Here is a 21,467-nt window from a genome sequence, read left to right as displayed (position 1 = left end):
CTCACAGTCAGCAGACACATTCCAGCCAATCAGCATCAGACCCTCCCTCCCAGACCCTCCCACCTCCTGGACAGCATCTATTTTAGATTCATTTGGAAGCTGCATTCTTAGTGAGAGGAGGGACAGTGTAGCTGCTGCTGATTTAATAGGGAAATCGATAGCTAGGCTAGTGTATTCAGTGTCCACTACAGTCCTGAAGGACTCATCTGATCTCTGCTGTAAGGACAGCACCCCAAAAAGCCCTTTTTAGGGCTAGAACATCAGTCTGCTTTTTTTTTTTTTTTTTTTTAAAGCTACCTAATTTAACCCCTTCACTGCTGGGCATAATTCACGTGTGGTGCGCAGCAGCATTTAGCGGCCTTCTAATTACCAAAAAGCAATGCCAAAGCCATATAAGTCTGCTATTTCTGAACAAAGGGGATCCCAGAGAAGCTTTTACAACAATTTCTGCCATAATAGCACAAGCTGTTTGTAAATAATCTCAGTGAGAAACCTAAAATTGTGAAAAATGTAAAATTTTTTTTTTTTTATTTGCTGGCATTTGGCGGTGAAATGGTGGCATAAAATATACCAAAATGGGCCTAGATCAATACTTGGGGTTGTCTACTACACTACACTAAAGCTAAAATTAACCGTACAAGCTCCCTAATTAACCCCTTCACTCCTGGGAATAATTCACGTGTGGTGCGCAGCAGCATTTAGCGGCCTTCTAATTACCAAAAAGCAACGCCAAAGCCATATAAGTCTGCTATTTCTGAACAAAGGGGATCCCAGAGAAGCTTTTACAACAATTTCTGCCATAATAGCACAAGCTGTTTGTAAATAATCTCAGTGAGAAACCTAAAATTGTGAAAAATGTAAAGTTTTTTTTTTTTTATTATTTGCTCGCATTTGGCGGTGAAATGGTGGCATAAAATATACCAAAATGGGCCTAGATCAATACTTGGGGTTGTCTACTACACTACAGCTAAAATTAACCCTACAAGCTCCCTACAGGCTCCCTAATTAACCCCTTCACTCCTGGGCATAATTCACGTGTGGTGCGCAGCAGCATTTAGCGGCCTTCTAATTACCAAAAAGCAACCCCAAAGCTCTTGCCAAAGTCTGCTATTTCTGAACAAAGGGGATCCCAGAGAAGCTTTTACAACCATTTGTGCCATAATAGCACAAGCTGTTTGTAAATAATTTCAGTGAGAAACCTAAAGTTTGTGACAAAATTTGTGAAAAACTTTTTTTTTTTTTTTATCGCATTTGGCGGTGAAATGGTGGCATAAAATATACCAAAATGGGCCTAGATCAATACTTTGGGTTGTCTTCTAAAAAAAATATATATACATGTCAAGGGATATTCAGGTATTCCTGAAAGATATCAGGGTTCCAATGTAACTAGAGCTAATTTTGAAAAAAAGTGGTTTGGAAATAGCAAAGTGCTACTTGTATTTATTGCCCCATAAATTGCAAAAAAAGCAAATGGACTGTTTGCGGTTGTTTGCGGTGCGTTAAACGGGGAGTTTGGTCTGTCACTGTGAAGCGGGCGTAACCCTTACACTACCTGATCGATACAACATCATACCTGATGTTTTAAAGCACGTTATTCCAAACAATTTAGGAATGTTAGGTGATTTATGCCCTTTATGGATTAAAACCAGACTCTGCATCAACTATGTAATTTTCCATGGAAGTTTTGCCATGGATCCCCCTCCGGCATGCCACAGTCCAGGTGTTAGTCCCCTTGAAACAACTTTTCCATCACTATTGTGGCCAGAAAGAGTCCCTGTTGGTTTTAAAATTCGCCTGCCTATTGAAGTCTATGGCGGTTCGCCCAGTTTGCCCGTTCGCGAACATTTGCGGAAGTTCGCGTTCGCCGTTCGCGAAGGGAAAATTTTATGTTCGCGACATCACTATTCACAGATCTTAGTGTGTCATGAAAAAATTAATACATTCTGTAATGTTGCATACTTGACCAGGAATAATTTATGGGTTTATGAACAAAACTGCAAACTTGCATGAACAATTTATCTACTCTTAAAATGGTTAAAACGTTTTCGGCTAGATTACGAATTTTGCAGTAAGAGCTGCTCGTTGCTAATTTGCAAGTTATTGTCACCGCTCACCTCGCTACAGTGCTGCTATTACAGGTTATCATAAACCCGGCATTAGCAGGCAGTAAGTGAGCGTTGAGCAAAATTGAGCTTCATACCGCACTCCAATACCAGCGCTGCTTTAAACTGGTTCTACACGCTCGTGCATGATTTCTCCATAGATATCAATGGGGAGAGCTGGCTGAAAAAAAGCCTAACACCTGCAATAAAGGAGGGTTAACGCTCCGTAACGCAACCCCATTGATTCCTATGGGGAAACAAAAGTTATGTTTACACCTAACACCCTAACATAAACCCCGAGTCTAAACACCCCTAATCTGCTGCCCCCAATGTTGCCACCACCTACATTACAGTTATTAACCCCTAATCTGCCGACCCCAATGTCGCCACCACCTACATTACAGTTATTAACCCCTAATCTGCCGCCCCTGACATCGCCGCCACCTACCTACACTTATTAACCACTAATCTGCCGCCCCCAATGTCGCTGCCACCTACATTACAGTTATTAACCCCTAATCTGCCGCCCCCAATGTCGCTGCCACTATACTAAAGTTAAAAACCCTAAATCTAACCCTAAGTCTAACCCTACCCTAACACCCACTAGCTTTAATATAATTAAAATAAATCTAAATAAAAATTACTATCATTAACTAAATACTTACCTATAAAATAAACCCTAAGCTAGCTACAATATAATTAATAGTTATATTGTAGTAAGCTTAGGTTTTATTTTTATTTCACAGGCAAGTTTGTATTTATTTTAACTGGGTAGACTAGTTAGTAAATAGTTATTAACTACCTTGTTAAAATAAATACAAATTTACCTGTAAAATAAAACCTAACCTGTCTTACACTAACACCTAACCTTACACTACAATTAAATAAATTACATTAATTAAATACAATTAACTAAATTAAAAACAAACACTAAATTACACAAAATCAGCCAATCGGAATTCAAGGGATGTCATCTTGGATGACATCCCTTAAAGGAACCTTCATTCTTCGTTAGCCGTGGAAAGAGGATGCTCCACACCGGATGTCTTGAAGATGGAGCCGCTCCTCACTGGATGGATGAAGATAGAAGATGCCGTCTGGATGAAGACTTCTGCCGGCTTGGATAAAGACTTCGGCATGCTTACATGAAGACTTCTGCCGCTTCGTTGAGGATGGATGTCCGGTCTTCAAAAACTGTAAGTGGATCTTCGGGGGTTAGTGTTAGTTTTTTTTAAGGGTTTATTGGGTGGGTTTTATTTTTAGATTAGGGTTTGGGCAGAAAAAGAGCATGGCAATGGGGAGCTTAGGTTTTTTTATATAGGTTTTTATTTGGGGGGTTTGGTTGTGTGGGTGGTGGGTTTTACTGTTGGGGGGTCGTTTGTATTTTTTTTGTATACAGGTAAAAGAGCTGATTTCTTTGAGGCAATGCCCCGCAAAAGGCCCTTTTAAGGGCCATTGGTAGTTTATTGTAGGCTAGGGGGGGGTTTATTTTGGGGGGGCTTTTTATTTTGATAGGGCTATTAGATTAGGTGTAATTAGTTTAAATATTTTTTTTGTAATTTAGTTAATTGTATTTAATTAATGTAATGTATTTAATTGTAGTGTAAGGTTAGGTGTTAGTGTAAGACAGGTTAGGTTTTATTTTACAGGTACATTTGTATTTATTTTAACCTAGTTAAAATAAATAAAACTTTGCCTGTGAAATAAAAATAGAACCTAAGCTAGCTACAATGTAACTATTAGTTATATTGTAGTTAGCTTAGGTTTTATTTTACAGGTAAGTATGTATTTAGTTTTAAATAGGAATTATTTAGTTAATGATAATAATTTTTATTTAGATTTCTTTTAATTATATTAAAGTTAGGGGTGTTAGGTTTAGACTTAGGTCTAGGTTTAGGGGTTAATAACTTTAGTATAGTGGCGGCGACATTGGGGGCGGCAGGTTAGGGGTTAATAAATGTAGGTAGGTAGCGACGACATTGGGGGTGGCAGATTAGGGGTTACTAATATTTAACTAGTGTTTACGAAGCGGGAGGGTGGCGGTTTAGGGGTTAATATGTTTATTATAGTGACGGCGTTGTCCGGAGCGGCAGATTAGGGGTTAATAATTTTATTTTAGTGTTGGGAGGGTCTCGGTTTAGGGGTTAATAGGTAGTTTATTTTTCTTAGTGTACTTTGTTGCACTTTAGTTATGAGTTTTATGTTACGGCGTTGTAGCATAAAACTCATAACTACTGGCTTTCAGGTGGCGGTACAAATCTTGTAGTTATAGGCTGTACCACTCACTTTTTGTAGCTTAGTGTTTTTTTTTGTAATTTAGTAATTTTTAACAGTAGATTTAAATAATTTTAGTAGGGTTAGAGTTTTTTTAATGTGTAATATAGTTAATTTAATTGCTAGTTTAATGTAATTGTAGTATAATAGTTAGGGTAGGTTAATTAATAGTTTAATATAGTTTATTTTAATTCTAAAGGTAGGTTTTAATTTATTATAAGATAGGGATGTAGTAATTTTAATGTAAAGTTTGTGGGTTGTTAGGTTTAGGGGTTAATAGCTTAATTTAGTTTATGGCGGGGTGCGGGGCTGGCGGTTTAGGGGTTAATAGGTTTATTTAATTGTAGTGATGTGGGAGGCCAGAGGTTTAGGGGTTAATACGTTTATTTAGGTAGCGGCGGGGTCCAGTAGTGGCGGGATAGGGGTTAATACACTTATTTAGTGGCAGCGGGTTGGGGAGCGGCCGGATAGGGGTTAATAAATTGTATTTACGTTGCTGCGATTTTGGTGGCAGTTCGCCACTTCAGAGGTGGCGGATAAGTTAAGGAGCAGCGGTCTTACCCCATTTATAAGTATGTGTATTAATAAAGGTTTTTAATTACATGTGCAAGGCTGCTTCTGATACTCTTACAAAGAACAGTGATATCTTACGACCGCTGCTTCTTAATTTAAGTTTCAGGCGGACCTGAAACTTCAGAAGTAGATTGCAGCCTCCCCTGTTTAATAAATCTACCCTATAGGGATAGATTTATTAGATGTCGAGCAGATATGATTCGCTGTAGCAAGTTTCCAATTTTTCTTTGTTAAAGAGATACCTATATAGTTGTCTAGACTAGAGCACTACATGGCTTGAAACAGTGCTGCCATCTAGTGCTTTTGCAAATGGATAACGTTCTTGCAAAACTGCTGCTATATAGTGCTCCAGACATGTGCATGCCCCTGTGCTTCCCTGTTTTTCAACAAACTATTCCAAGAGAACAAATAAAATTTGATAATAGATTTAAAGGGATATTCCAGCCAAAATTGGAAACCACATGGATGCATTTCGATATTGAACAGAAGCATTTTTGTAATATACATGTATTAGCAAAAATGCTTTTAATAAAAGCTATAGCTGTTTAAAAAGAGTATTTAAGTATGCACCATGCACCAGCTTTTTCAACACAGCACTTGCTCAGAGAGCCTAACGTACATGTACCATATATTAATGACTCAATTTGTTAATTGCTGACATGATACAAGCACCACTGGTGATCTGAGCAGCTACAGTATTTAAAATGTAGGTGCACTGAGAATATCTAGCTATGCTTCACATACACATGCAGAGAAAAATGTTAACCTTAAAATAGTGATAACTTTTACTAGAAACATTTTTGCCAATAAGTGTATATTGCAAATATGATTCTATTCAAAGATGTAATTAATCTGTGTATTTCAATTTTGACCGGAATGTCCCTTTAAATTAGAAAGTTTTTTAATGTCACATACTCTATCTGAATCATTAAAAGAAAAATGTGGGGTTTCATATCCCTTTAACCACTGCAAAACGTTGATCAAAAATCGTGCCTCACAAATGGAGATGGTAGAACACAAACATGGGGTCCTATCTATCAAGCTCCGAAATGAGCTTGACGGCCCGTGTTTCTGGCGAGTCTTCAGGAATCGCCAGAAATCAACCCGATCGAGTACGATCGGGTTGATTGAGCTGCTGGTGCAATGCTGAATACGGAGAGCGTATTGCTCTCCGCATTCAGCGAGGTCTTGCGGACCTGATCCGCACTGTCGGATCAGGTCCGCAAGACCTTTAATAAATAGGGGCCATGGCCACAAATTTGTGGACAATTTGTTAGAAAACAAACATTGTAATGTCTGGATTGATCCCTTTGTATAGTGTTATATGAAAAACATAATTTATGTAAGAACTTACCTGATAAATTAATTTCTTTCATATTGGCAAGATTCCATGAGCTAGTGACATATGGGATATACAATCCTACCAGGAGGGGCAAAGTTTCCCAAACCTCAAAATGCCTATAAATACACCCCTCACCACACCCACAATTCAGTTTAACTAATAGCAAAGCAGTGGGGTGATAAAGAAAGGAGTAGAAAGCATCAACAAAGGAAATTTGGAAATAATTGTGCTTTATACAAAAAATCATAACCACCATAAAATGGGTGGGCCTCATGGACTCTTGCCAATATGAAAGAAATTAATTTATCAGGTAATTTCTTACATAAATTATGTTTTCTTTTATGTAATTGGCAAGAGTCCATGACCATGAGCTAGTGACATATGGGATATCAATACCCAAGATGTGGAGTCTTCCACTCAAGAGTCACTAGAGAGGGAGGGAATAAAAATAAAAACAGCCATATTTTGCTGAAAAAATTAATCCACAACCCAAAAAAAATAAGTTTATTTCATTTTTGAAAGAAAAAAAAAACTTAAATCAAAAAGCAGAAGAATCAAACTGAAACAGCTGCCTGAAGAACTTTTCTACCAAAAACTGCTTCCGAAGAAGCAAATACATAAAAACGGTAGAATTTAGTAAATGTATGCAAAGAGGACCAAGTCGCCGCTTTGCAAATCTGATCAACTGAAGCTTCATTCTTAAAAGCCCACAAAGTGGAAACTGATCTAATAGAATGAGCTCTAATTCTCTGAGGAGGGGCCTGACCCGACTCCAAATAAGCTTGTTGAATCAAAAGTTTCAACCAAGAAACCAAGGAACTAGCAGAAGCCTTCTGACCTTTCCTAGGACCAGAAAATAAAACAAATAGACTAGAAGTCTTCCTGAAATCTTTAGTAGCTTCCACATAATATTTCAAAGCTCTTACCACATCCAAAGAATGTAAGGATCTCTCCAAAGAATTCTTAGGATTAGGAGATAAGGAAGGGACAACAATTTCTCTACTAATGTTGTTAGAATTCACAATCTTAGGTAAAAATTGAAAATAAGTCCGCAAAACTGCCTTATCCTGATGAAAAATCAGAAAAGGAGACTCACAAGAAAGAGCAGATAGCTCAGAAACTCTTCTAGCAGAAGAGATAGCCAAAAGGAACAACACTTTCCAAGAAAGTAGTTTAATGTCCAAAGAATGCATAGGCTCAAATGGAGGAGCCTGTAATGCCTTCAAAACCAAATTAAGACTCCATGGAGGAGAAATTGATTTAATGACAGGCTTAATACGAACTAAAGCCTGTACAAAACAGTGAATATCAGGAAGTATAGCAATCTTTCTGTGAAATAAAACAGAAAGAGCGGAGATTTGTCCTTTCAAGGAACTTGCAGACAAACCCTTATCCAAACCATCCTGAAGGAACTGTAAAATTCTAGGAATTCTAAAAGAATGCCAGGAGAATTTATGAGAAGAACACCATGAAATATAAGTCTTCCAAACTCTATAATAAATCTTTCTAGAGACAGATTTACGAGCTTGTAACATAGTATTAATCACTGAGTCAGAGAAACCTCTATGACTTAGAACTAAGCATTCAATTTCCACACCTTCAAATGAATGATTTGAGATCCTGATGGAAAAACGGACCTTGAGATAGTAGGTCCGGCCATAACGGAAGTGGCCAAGGCGGACAACTGGACATACGCACCAGATCCCCATACCAAAACCTGTGTGGCCATGCTGGAGCCACCAGCAACACAAAAGACTGTTCCATGATGATTTTGGAGATCACTCTTGGAAGGAGAACTAGAGGCGGGAAAATGTAAGCAGGATGATAACACCAAGGAAGTGTCAGTGCATCCACCTGAACATCCCTGGACCTGGACAGGTATCTGGGAAGTTTCTTGTTTAGATGAGAGGCCATGAGATCTATCTCTGGAAGCCCCCACATCTGAACAATCTGAGAAAACACATCTGGATGGAGAGACCACTCCCCTGGATGTAAAGTCTGGCGGCTGAGATAATCTGCCTCCCAATTGTCTACACCTGGGATATGTACCACAGAGATTAGACAGGAGCTGGATTCCGCCCAAGCAAGTATCCGAGATACTTCTTTCATAGCTTGGGGACTGTGAGTCCCACCCTGATGATTGAAATAAGCCACAGTTGTGATATTGTCTGTCTGAAAACAAATGAATGGTTCTCTCTTTAGCAGAGGCCAAAACTGAAGAGCCCTGAGAATTGCACGGAGTTCTAAAATATTTATTGGTAATCTCGCCTCTTGAGATTTCCAAACCCCTTGTGCTGTCAGAGATCCCCAAACAGCTCCCCAACCTGAAAGACTCGCATCTGTTGAGATCACAGTCCAGGTTGGTCGAACAAATGAGGCCTCTTGAACCAAACGATGGTGATCTATCCACCATGTCAGATAGTGTTGTACATTGGGATTCAAGGATATTAATTGTGATATCTTTGTATAATCCCTGCACCATTGATTCAGCATGCAAAGCTGTAGAGGTCTCATGTGAAAATGAGCAAAGGGGATCGCGTCCGATGCTGCAGTCATGAGACCTAAAACTTCCATGCACATAGCCACTGAAGGGAATGACTGAGACTGAAGGTGCCGGCATGCTGCGACCAATTTTAAACGTCTCTTGTCTGTTAGAGACAGAGTCATGGACACTGAATCTATCTGGAAACCTAAAAAGGTGACCCTTGTCTGAGGAATCAAGAAACGTTTTGGTAAATTGATCCTCCAACCATGTTTCCGAAGAAACAACACTAGTTGATTTGTATGAGATTCTGCAGTATGTAAAGACTGAGCTAGTACCAAGATATCGTCCAAATAAGGAAACACCACAATACCCTGTTCTCTGATTACAGATAGTAGGGCACCCAGAACCTTTGAAAAGATTCTTGGAGCTGTTGCTAGACCAAATGGAAGAGCAACAAATTGGTAATGCTTGTCTAGAAAAGAGAATCTCAGAAACTGATAGTGTTCTGGATGAATCGGAATATGAAGGTATACATCCTGCAAGTCTATTGTGGACATATAATGTCCTTACTGAACAAAAGGCAGAATAGTCCTTATAGTCACCATCTTGAAAGTTGGTACTCTTACATAACGATTCAAAATTTTCAGATCCAGAACTGGTCTGAACAAATTTTCTTTCTTTGGTACAATGAATAGGTTTGAATAAAACCCCAAACCTTGTTCCTGAGGAGGAACTGGCATGATTACCCCTGAAGACTCCAGGTCTGAAACACACTTCAGAAAAGCCTGAGCTTTTACTGGATTTACAGGGATGCGTGAGAGAAAAAAATCTTCTCACGGGAGGTCTTACTTTGAATCCTATTCGATACCCTTGAGAGACAATGCTCTGAATCCAATGATTTTGGACAGTTTTTATCCAAAAATCCTTGAAAAACCTTAATCTGCCCCCTACTAGCTGAGCTGGAATGAGGGCCGCACCTTCATGCGGACTTAGGGGCAGACTTTGGTTTCCTAAATGGCTTGGATTTATTCCAATTTGAGGAAGGCTTCCAACTGGAAGCAGATTCCTTGGGAGGAGGATTGAGTTTTTGTTCCTTATTCTGACGAAAGGAACAAAAACTGTTAGAAGTCTTAGATTTACCCTTAGTTTTTTTTATCCTGAGGCAAAAAAACTCCTTTTCCTCCAGTGATAGTTGAAATAATAGAATCCAACTGAGAACCAAATAAATTATTACCTTGGAAAGAAAGAGATAGTAATCTAGATTTAGATGTCATATCAGCATTCCAAGACTTAAGCCACAAAGCTCTTCTAGCTAATACAGCTATAGACATGGATCTAACATCAATTTTGATATCAAAAATGGCATCACAAATAAAATGATTAGCATGTTGCAGTAAGCGAACAATGCTAGATATGTCAAAATCTAATTCATGTTGCGCTAAATTTTCCAACCAGAAAGTTGATGCAGCCGCAACATCACCCAAAGAAATAGCAGGTCTGAGAAGATGACCTGAATATAAATAGGCCTTCCTTAGATAAGATTCAAGCTTCCTATCTAAAGGATCCTTAAAGGAAGTGCTATCTTCCATAGGAATAGTTGTACGTTTAGCAAGAGTAGAAATAGCCCCATCAACTTTGGGGATCTTTTCCCAAAACGCTATAGATTTTGCTGGTAAAGGATACAATCTCTTAAACCATGAAGAAGGAATAAAGGAAGTACCTGGCTTATTCCATTCCCTAGAAATCATATCAGAAATAGCCTCAGGAATGGGAAAAACACCTGGGGAAACCACAGGAGGTTTAAAAACAGAATTTAAACATTTATTAGACTGAACGTCAATAGGCCTGGTTACCTCAATATCCAAAGTAATTAACACTTCTTTTAATAAAGAACGCATATACTCTATTTTAAATAAATAAGTAGATTTGTCAGTGTCAATATCTGAGGAAGGATCTTCTGTTTCAGATAGATCCTCATCAGAAGAGGATGAATTATTATGTTGTTGGTCATTTGAAATTTCATCAGCTAAATGAGAAGTTTTAAAAGACCTTTTACGTTTATTAGAAGGTGGAAATGCAGACAAAGCCTTCATAATAGATCAGAAACAAATTCTTTAAAATTTACAGGTATATCATGCACATTAGAAGTTGAAGGAACTGCAACTGCAACTGGCAATATACTATTACTGATAGAAACACTATCTGCATGTAAAAGTTTATCATGACAACTATTACAAATGACATTCGGTGGAATAATTTCTACAATTTTACAACAAATGCACTTAGCTTTGGTAGAACCGATGTCAGGCAGCAATGTTCCAGCAGAAACTTCAGAGACAGGATCGGATTGGGACATCTTGCTCAATGTAAGAGAAAAAACAACATATAAAGCAAAATTATCTATTTCCTTAAATGACAGTTTCAGGAATGGGAAAAAATGCAAAAGCATAGGCCTCTTGATAGAGAAGAAAGCAGGAGGCAAACAACAATGGGGTATTGAAATAATGACACACTTGCGTCACTAATGACGCCGCCGTGTGAAAGGTCTTGGCGTCACGTATGACGCCGGAAATGACAAAGTTGCGTCAAAAACATATTTTTCCGCGCCAAAAAAGTTCGCGCCAAAATGACGCAATAAAGTCTAGCATTTGAAGCACCCGTGGGCCTAACACCCGCAATTGCAAAAAGTAGTCAAACTGAAAAAAAACTAAACCCCAGGTAAGAAATACATTTCTTAAAGTGCTTATATTCCCAAATATGAAACTGACAGTCTGCAGAAGGAAATACATGAACCTGACTCATGGCAAATATAAGTACAATACATATATTTAGAACTTTATATAATTTGCATAAAGTGCCAAACCATAGCTGAGAGTGTCTTAAGTAATGAAAACATACTTACCAAAAGACACCCATCCACATATAGCAGATAGCTAAACCAGTACTAAAACAGTTATTAGTAGAGGTAATGGTAAATTGAGAGTATATCGTCGATCTGAAAAGGGAGGTAGGAGATGAATCTCTACGACCGATAACAGAGAACCCATGAAAAAGACCCCCGTTAGAGAGATCATTGTATTCAATAGGTGATACTCCCTTCACGTCCCTCTGACATTCGCTGTTCTCTGAGTGGAATCGGGCTTCAACAATGCTGAGAAGCGCATATCAACGTAGAAATCTTAGCACAAACTTACTTCACCACCTCCATAGGAGGCAAAGTTTGTAAAACTGAATTGTGGGTGTGGTGAGGGGTGTATTTATAGGCATTTTGAGGTTTGGGAAACTTTGCCCCTCCTGGTAGGATTGTATATCCCATATGTCACTAGCTCATGGACTCTTGCCAATTACATGAAAGAAATAATAATTTTAATATGTAAAATTAGCCTTATGTATTTCAAAAACCATCCTGATAAGAGTTAAACAATCTGAATGACATTTGTATAGGGTTGCAATTACTTTTTATAACTTTTTTTTTTTTACTCTTAATATATTTTTTTTTATTGTTAATTGAGAAAACACCATTTTCTATTTGACAAGCTTTTCATCGGAAATCAAGAACAGTACAATAAAATATTTACTATAAGAATAAATTTGCTGCAACTGATATTAACTTCTATAACAGGATTTTAACTATTCTCATAATATGAATTGTGAAAATTCATAGTTACGAGTTTAAAAATAATATTGCCAGAACCTTCAAACTGCACTGGTTTGTCTTTCTATTATTGTAAGCTTGAGTCACAGTATTCTAGATATGGTACATCACAACTATTTTTATATATATATGTATATATATATATATATATATATATATATATATATATATATATATATATATATATATATATATATATGTTACCGCAGAGTTAATAACATTAGCCTCAGTAATAAGCTGAAGACACATGAATCTATATCACAAAGGCTATAACTCATTGAAGCAACACTGATTGGCTTAGACCTAAGTCCTCTCAGGATTGGTGAAAATCAGGTTTAAAAGGCTCACATTGTCATACTCCATCAGCCTCCGATGAAGCGCATCCACGCATGCGCAAAACGCGTCAGGCGTTCCTAACTGTGACCCAGCATACCTGTATCTGTTTGGTCTTAAAATAAACTTATGATTTCCAGCATTTCCACTGTGAGCAAGCGTACCTCCTTTTGTCTGTTTGCATACCAGCGGTGGGGCTTACCGCTTTGATTTCGCCTGCTCCGGCTGCAGTCCCAACCTGGAATCAGTCTTCATTTCCTGCCTTTCTACCTCTCCAAGTGAGATCATCCACTAGAGCCGACTGACGTCAGGGGTGACGTAACAGGAAGACAAGCCGGATATCGTATACGCCAAGAAGGACACGCATATTGCACCCGCCCGGGAGGGCTTGCATCGCCCATCCTAGAGGAAGTACAGCAGCGTGCCCAGGCATCCCACCGGATCAGCGGAGGGTAAGACATCCACGGCACCTATAATTTGAACACCCCTGACCCCCAGGCACATACGGATTACCGTAGCAGGAAATTTTTCTGATGTCTAGGACTGTGGACACTACTTAAAATTAACTGTTTGTTTCCCTTACACCATTTACATTGGGACAATTTACTCCCCAGCTTTAAGGATTCTTTTGTATACGCTCAAGAAGAAACCGAGAGGGATTCTAAACCGGAACACACACTTTATTGTTGCTTTTTGTCACTTTTATTCCCAGTGTTCCGGCTCTCTTGCAGCTTTGTGGACTGTTGTGGACTGTGTCACTGGACATTTATACTGTATACGTTATATTTAAAGACCATTTCAATTAGAATTTAGCATTTAGCAGTCTGTGTATAGTGTCGACATATAACTTTCCTCCCCGTCATGGCTACTTCACTCATTCCCACAGGGGTAATAGATGATAACACAAGGAGGAAAAAAATTATGACAACGGCACTCAGAGGTCACAGTGAAGTTTCTGATGTTATTAAGGAAGAGAATCTAGACACTGTTTTTTCTAGCTTAGAGAAATTAAGATATAAAGAAACCAATCTGTGGTGGGATATCGAGTTTTTAGACCTTTACATCTCAGAAAATAAAGTCCCCAGAGGACTACGTATGAAAAAATATCCCTCCTTTGCTTTAGATAATCCTATTTTTATGGAGGAGTGGAATACTAATTTAACAAACTGCTCTATCATATGCATGAAGCAACTCCTTAGACACAAAAGAGAAGAGAGGGATAATATATTGTTAGAAATAAATACCATCTTTGACAAACTAAAATCTTTTGAAACAACACAAAAATACACTGATTACAAATCCCAATTAGATACCACCATAGATCAGTTAGACACCATACTGTCAGATAGAAAAGTACAAAAATACAATAGGGATACGAAAGACTATGATTTAGACATAGTCTATTCCTGGCAGAAATCGAGACCACCAAATAGAAGAGCCACTCGTAAGAATAGTCATAACAAAAAGGATAAAAATAAGTCTACACACAATAAAAACCAAACTTCTAGAAAAGTTACTTTTTCAAGTATAGACACTGATAATCTAGAAGATGAAACAACTGAAACCCATAATGACGAGCCAGAAGCAGTACCCACTACATCTGGCAATACATCATCTGAGAGAAGGAACTTAAAATCCTTAGTTAAATTAACCCAACAAACAAGTACACCCAAGAAAGGGGAAAATACATTTAGATACCCCAGCAGGGTCAGGAAAAACAAGATGAAATAGCAACAATAAATCTCTCTGACTTTACATTAACTGCTCACCATATCAATGTACTTAATAAAGGTTTAACCTTTGCACCTGCAACAGATTTTGATTTATTTAGCACCCTTTTAGACACAAATAAATTTGTAAGAAAAGTAGTACTGAAAAAACATTTTTTTGGTATAGACACACAACCACACACTCCCCCTATAACTGACACACACCCTAATACTATTGGTTTACTATTTTCTGACCTTACAGATCTTACCACTCTCACCACACTTCAACAACAGTCACCTAGTTTAAATACTCACTCCTTAGGCACCACTCAGCAATACACTTTTAAGTACAAATCACATTTTTACCCAGTCAATGCACGTGACCACACAATAGATTTGTTTCAAAGGACAATAGAAAAGGAACTAACAGATCTTCACAAATCACTTCAGTCAACCACAACAAGTAAAGCCAGAGATAATTTAAGCCGCCATGAGAGAAAAGCACTTAAGGACTTACAAGACAACCCCAACATAGTCATTACTAAGGCGGATAAAGGAGGGGCCATTGTTGTCCTGAACACTACTGATTATTTAGATGAAGTACATAAACACCTAGCGGATAAAGATCAGTATATGAAACTTACATTTAACCCTACCACAACATTTGTTGGCAAATTGAAGAGTCACTTAGACACAGGCACTGAATTGGGCTACCTGACGGATGAACTTGCGTCATTTTTTCTGATAAAAGACCCTACCATACCAAGTTTTAGAACTGACCCTAAAATTCATAAAAATCTTACTAGACCACCAGGTAGACCCATTGTGGCAAGCCAAGGATCCCTATGTGAAAGGCTTGGTGGGTGGCTTGACTACATACTTCAACCCATTGTCCAATCCTTACCAGGCTACATTAAAGACAGCGGCCATCTAATCCAGCAACTTAACACCGTTAACTGGAATTGTGAATACACTTGGCTCACAATTGATGTGGCTGCTCTTTATTCAAGTATACCCCACACAACAGGCCTTATAGCGCTTCACGAAATGTTACTCAGACACACAGACTATGATATAGGTTTCATTACATTCATAGTAGATACTGCAGAATTTCTACTAAAACATAATTATTTTGTACATGAAGGAAATTATTATTTACAGCAACGAGGCACGGCCATGGGGGCAAAATTTGCCCCGGCCTATGCCAATGTTTATATGGGCTGGATGGAATTTTGTTTTATTTTTTCAACTGAATTCCAATTTAAAAACAACATTAAACTATACGGTCGTTTTATTGATGACCTCATAATCATTTGGGACAAGACAGATAATGAACATACTATTGAACAATTTATGACCTACATTAACAATAACCAATTAAATCTTGTCTTCACACATAAAAGTGATAACCAATCTATTGATTTCCTAGATCTAAAACTCAGTGCTAATCTGTCAAAACAAAAAAATTTACATCCACATATAGAAAACCCACATCAAAAAATACTATCCTAAGGGCAGATTCATGCCATGTTCCACACCTCAAAAAAGGCATACCAAAAGGCCAATATCTACGACTTCGCAGAAATTGTTCCAACTTAGAAACCTATAGGCAAGAAGCAAAAGAATTAACCAATAGGCTAGTCAACAGGGGATACAATAGATCTAAACTTGACCTAATTAATAAAGAAGTAGAAAGTACACAGAGGAACACGTTATTCCAGAAAAAGGACAAAACACAAAATGAGGAAACTATAGTGTTCTCTACTCAATTTAGTAGGCAATACTATAAAATTTGCAAAGTAATAAAGGATAATTTGACAATATTGAAGAGTGATGATACATTGAAACAAGTAATATCTAAAGGCATTAAATTTGTAGCTAAAAAAGCCCCATCAATAGGAGACTTAACAAACAAAAAATTTTCAGAGAGACCACAGACACAAACCAATTGGCTGGGCCTTAACTCTGGATCCTTCAAATGTGGTCATAGACCTTGCAAAAGTTGTGAGTTTACCAATAAAACTCACACTTTTACCTCAAGTAACACTAATGAAACTTACACGATTAAGCAAAGGATAGACTGCACTTCGCAATATGTAATATATCTCATTACATGTCAACTTTGCTTCCAGCAATACATAGGTATCACTACACGTCCATTAAAAGACCGTATCAGGGAGCACTTATTATCTCTCATTGAAAAAGATGCTAGAACCCCAGTGGCCAAACACTTCCGCCAACATGGCATAGGTACTGACCATTTCTCATTCCAAGGAATAGATAGGGTTGTTAAAGAAGCCAGAGGGGGTGATAGAACCGCTAAACTCTTGAAAAGAGAAGTCTTCTGGATAGTCAAATTAAATACTAGATATCCCAATGGGATAAACAGAAGACTAGATGTGGATCTATATGTGTAATTTACTCCACCTGGACATATTCCAACCCTTTTAGAACTAACTAAATATGATTGAAGTTAAAAATCTTTTGGAGCATTAGACCAAATTACACATTTAACACATCTCCAGTATTTAGTCCAAAGACTTGAATACATATAATCAACATGGTTCTATATATTCAACTCATCAATACACACATAATAATAATAACAAAAAAACTGACTCTTCTATCCATATGTTCACCTAGCGGTCTCCCTAGCAATATATAAGCAATATATACATATATATACTTAGGCTAAAATATTTATATATATTTAATACACATAAAAGAGAATAGCAGAGTATAATATAGCTTATGATACCTTTATATCTTATAATTCATTATCTAATTATTAACTGGACAAAAAGTCCTTTCTTCATGACTGATCATTACATGTATTGTCCAATCTAGATTCTAGTCTTCCTTAGCATAGAATTTTCTGATTTCTTAGCCTTTTTTAAAAAACATGAATAATACATATGGGCAATAAAAAATAAAAAATAAAAATTAATTTCCCCCTTCAAGATGTTGTGCACTTATATTTAATTAGCTAGCACAGACATTTAGAATTATATCTCTCACTTTGATGGTAGGAAATTATTTTTTACCTATTCATTTAGTCATTGATTATTTCTAGTTTTATTTACATTTTTATTCTTATTTTTTCATTTACATTCCCATCCTTATTTTTACTTTTATTTTCGTATTTTTATATTTCTTCACCACTCATTTTTATCAATATTTTTACTTATTTTTTATGTATTTGTTCAATTAATTTATTATAGAATTATCTTTGTACAATTATTTATCAGTTTTTTTCAGTAATCCTTACTCTTATTTTTGTTACATTATATTAATGTTCAATAACTCACTGTATTTTATTTATTGATGTGTACCAATCAGTGTTACCGCAGAGTTAATAACATTAGCCTCAGTAATAAGCTGAAGACACATGAATCTATATCACAAAGGCTATAACTCATTGAAGCAACACTGATTGGCTTAGACCTAAGTCCTCTCAGGATTGGTGAAAATCAGGTTTAAAAGGCTCACATTGTCATACTCCATCAGCCTCCGATGAAGCGCATCCACGCATGCGCGAAACGCGTCAGGCGTTCCTAACTGTGACCCAGCATACCTGTATCTGTTTGGTCTTAAACTTATGATTTCCAGCATTTCCACTGTGAGCAAGCGTACCTCCTTTTGTCTGATATATATATATATATATATATATATATATATATATATACAAAAGATCTTGATCACCAGCAAACAAGACGGCAAACTGTTAAATCCCGATAATGACAAAACAATTGCCAAAAGAAGGCCTGATAAAAAAGACACACATTGGGGCCAATTTACCAAAGTGTGAGCAGACATGATATGATGTAGCGTATCATGTCCGCCGCACATCGATAAATGGCGACAGCATACGCTGTCAGCATTTATCATTGCACAAGCAGTTCTAGTGAAGTGCTTGTGCAAATCCGCCCCCTGCAGATTCACGGCCAATAATTGGCGGCTAGCAGGGGGTATCAATCAGCCCGATCATAAAGGATCGAGCAGATTGAAGACCGCAGCCTCAGAGGCAGCGGACAAGTTATGGAGCATCGGTCTTTAGACCGCTGCTACAAAACTACTGTTTCCAGCGAGCCTGAAGGCTTGCGTGGAAACAGCGGATCAAGCTCCATTTGGAGCTTGATAATTCAGTCCCTAAGTATACGATTGTGAAACGCCTTTTCTAGATATTGCAGTCATGATTTTGGCTTTCTTGAGGTTCCTGAAGATGCTGTTTTTGAGTTTCTTGGAAGTTGGACAGAATGCAGAAGAATTCAAATTGTGTGTTAACGCCTTAATTACCAGGGACGAAGCCTGTATGTCACTGGTGTTTTAATGAAGCCTGCAGGAGGGAGGCCGATTGTAATAGTGCAGTCTTGCCACCCACATCCAAACTTGTGCTATTACGGGCAAAAAACCCAAAAACCTTAAAGACCTACTATGTACAGGGTATGTCGTGGTCGATAAAGGGTTAAACAAAAGATAATGCAGGATTTTGTGAAATTATAATTTTACCATTTTACAACTGACAGTTATCAGCAACAATGTAATTTCAGCCATAGTGTTCTTGATGTAAAGGGGTGTGTCACAGTATGTCTATATTTAGCAATGAGTATTTATACTTACCATATATAGTCACATATACAGAAGTGACAACTGACATATTTGTCACTGAGTTATAAGCCTCACACGTGTAATTCCCCTGGTCATCAAGTGTAGCCCTTTCTACGCTTACTGTATCCTGCTGTAAATAACTCCCATTGTGGCTCCATTTGTACTTAGGTGTGGGGACAGAAAATGCAGCACATTTTAATGAAAAGTGAGAATTAGTACTCATGTTTAATGTGCCCTCAATGGATATATTCACAGGACCGTCTGTAATAAGAAGACAACCTAGTTTTAAGAGAAGTCGGACGAACAAAAAAAAGAGAAAAAAGAAAAACAATACATGCCAACAAGAACAAAGTATTGAGTAATAAGACAAAAACCTTAAATGTCAAAGGAAGCGAGATAGTGATAATGATTTATTGGAGTAAAACATCAAACAATTCTGATTTTTAGGATTTTAAAAACAAAAATATTAGTTCACAGAAAAAAAAAACATGGGATAGCTAACTTGTCATGAACCTGTTTAAGAATACCTCTTGCTGCAGATCAAAATGCCTAAGCTTTGCCTTATACTGACAGGCAAAAAAAAATCTTTATGATTCATAGAAAATGGTAGGTCACAAGAATCTGAATGATACAATTGCCCATTCACACATCTTAAAATTTACAGTAAAGATACATTCAATTAACCCCTTTGTTTATTGTGCAAGAGAAATACATGTGTGAAATTAACCTATTGTATTTTGAATGCATCCTCAACACTGATTAACCATATGAATGCCACATTTATCTTGGCATGATGAGCATACGTCAAGAGTCACTTTAGGACCCCCTCATCTAAAATGGCCATTTTCTGAAAAAATATTTAATTCCTATTTTAATATTTCTTTCTAAGTCACACTCACACCATCATAAATTTAAATTGGGATTGTGCAATCACAACCTTCATAGGAAACTATTGTAATCCATTTGCATTCCACTGCAGCTAAAGGGGGGTAGTTATCAAGCCGTCAACCTCAAATACGCTGGAATTCCGCAGCGTATTTGTGGCGAGGCTGATTCGCCTTAGTTATCAAAGGCTAGAGACCGACAAAAGTAGAAATTTGTGATGTAAGCTTCGATCCGCCGGACTCAGTCCTACACAGATCGATTCTTACGTCACTCCAGATGTTCCGCACACAAGTGCGGCACAATCTGACTACTTTTGCTAGTTATCAAATGACTAGCAGGTACGCTCGGCACTTTTCCGGCCCAGCGTACCTGGTTTTCAAACCGCCGCCCTGGTACTCTATACATATTAACCCCTAAACCGCCGCTCCCGGAGCCAATCTGAATCAGCCAATCAGATTGAGATCGCATTCTATTGGCTGTTCCGATCAGCCAATAGAATGCGATCTCAATCTGATTGGCTGATTCAATCAGCCAATCAGATTTTTCCTACCTTAATTCCGATTGGCTGATAGAATCCTATCAGCCAATCGGAATTGAAGGGACGCCATCTTGGATGACGTCCCTTAAAGGAGCCTTCATTCGTCGTTAGTCCATCGGGGAAGAAGGATGTTCCGCGTCGGCGGGATGAAGATGGATCCTGAAGCAAGAAGATTGAAGACCCCGCTTGGAAGATGACATCGCCCGGATGGAAGATGATCTTCAGCGCCGCTTGGAAGATGACATCGCCCGGATGGAAGACTTCTTCAGCGCCGCTTGGAGGATCACTTCATCGGATGGAAGACTTCTTCAGCGCCCCTTGGAGGATCACTTCTGCCGCTCCGGATCTCCTCTTCAGTTCCATCGGTGGCTCGGCTGAGTGAAGACGACTCAAGGTAGGATGATCTTCAAGGGATTAGTGTTAGGTTATTTTAAGGGGGGTTTGGGTTAGATTAGGGGTATGTGGGTGGTGGGTTTTAATGTTGGGGGGGTTGTATTTTTCTTTTACAGGCAAAAGAGCAGTTTTCTTTGGGGCATGCCCCACAAAAGGCCCTTTTAAGGGCTGGTAAGGTAAAAGAGCTTTGAACTTTTTTAATGTAGAATAGGGTAGGGAATTTTTTTATTTTGGGGGGCTTTGTTATTTTATTAGGGGGCTTAGATTAGGTGTAATTAGCTTAAAATTGTTGTAATATTTTTTAAATGTTTGTAACTTATTTTTTTTATTTTTTGTAACTTAGCTTTTTTTATTTTTTGTACTTTAGTTAGTTTATGTAATTGTATTTAATTGTAGTTATTTGTAGTTAATTTATTTAATTAATTTAATGATAGTGTAGTGTTAGGTTTAATTGTAACTTAGGTTAGGATTTATTTTACAGGTAATTTTGTATTTCTTTTAGCTAGGTAGTTATTAAATAGTTAATAACTATTTAATAACTATTCTAACTAGCTAAAATAAATACAAAGT

The 21,467-nt window shown here is 37.7% G+C and overlaps 1 protein-coding gene across 2 annotated transcripts in view; it reads right to left on the bottom strand.

Moving 5' to 3' along the window:
* The window catches only part of LOC128638738 (carcinoembryonic antigen-related cell adhesion molecule 1), a 465,051-nt gene that overhangs the window by 133,596 nt on the left and 309,988 nt on the right, over positions 1-21,467 (bottom strand). The window contains exon 4 of one of the 2 annotated variants that reach the window (XM_053690871.1): positions 19,094-19,342. The exons of the other annotated variant lie outside the window; for it this stretch is intronic. Coding sequence (XP_053546846.1) covers positions 19,094-19,342 — 249 coding nt within the window. The remainder of the gene's footprint in view (positions 1-19,093; positions 19,343-21,467) is intronic. 2 annotated transcript variants of the gene reach the window in all.

The sequence above is a fragment of the Bombina bombina genome, chromosome 8, assembly GCF_027579735.1.
Source record: "Bombina bombina isolate aBomBom1 chromosome 8, aBomBom1.pri, whole genome shotgun sequence".
In the NCBI taxonomy this organism is placed as follows: Eukaryota; Metazoa; Chordata; class Amphibia; order Anura; family Bombinatoridae; genus Bombina; species Bombina bombina.
Note: the sequence above shows the minus strand (reverse complement) of the source record. Positions and strands in the feature narration are given on the sequence as shown.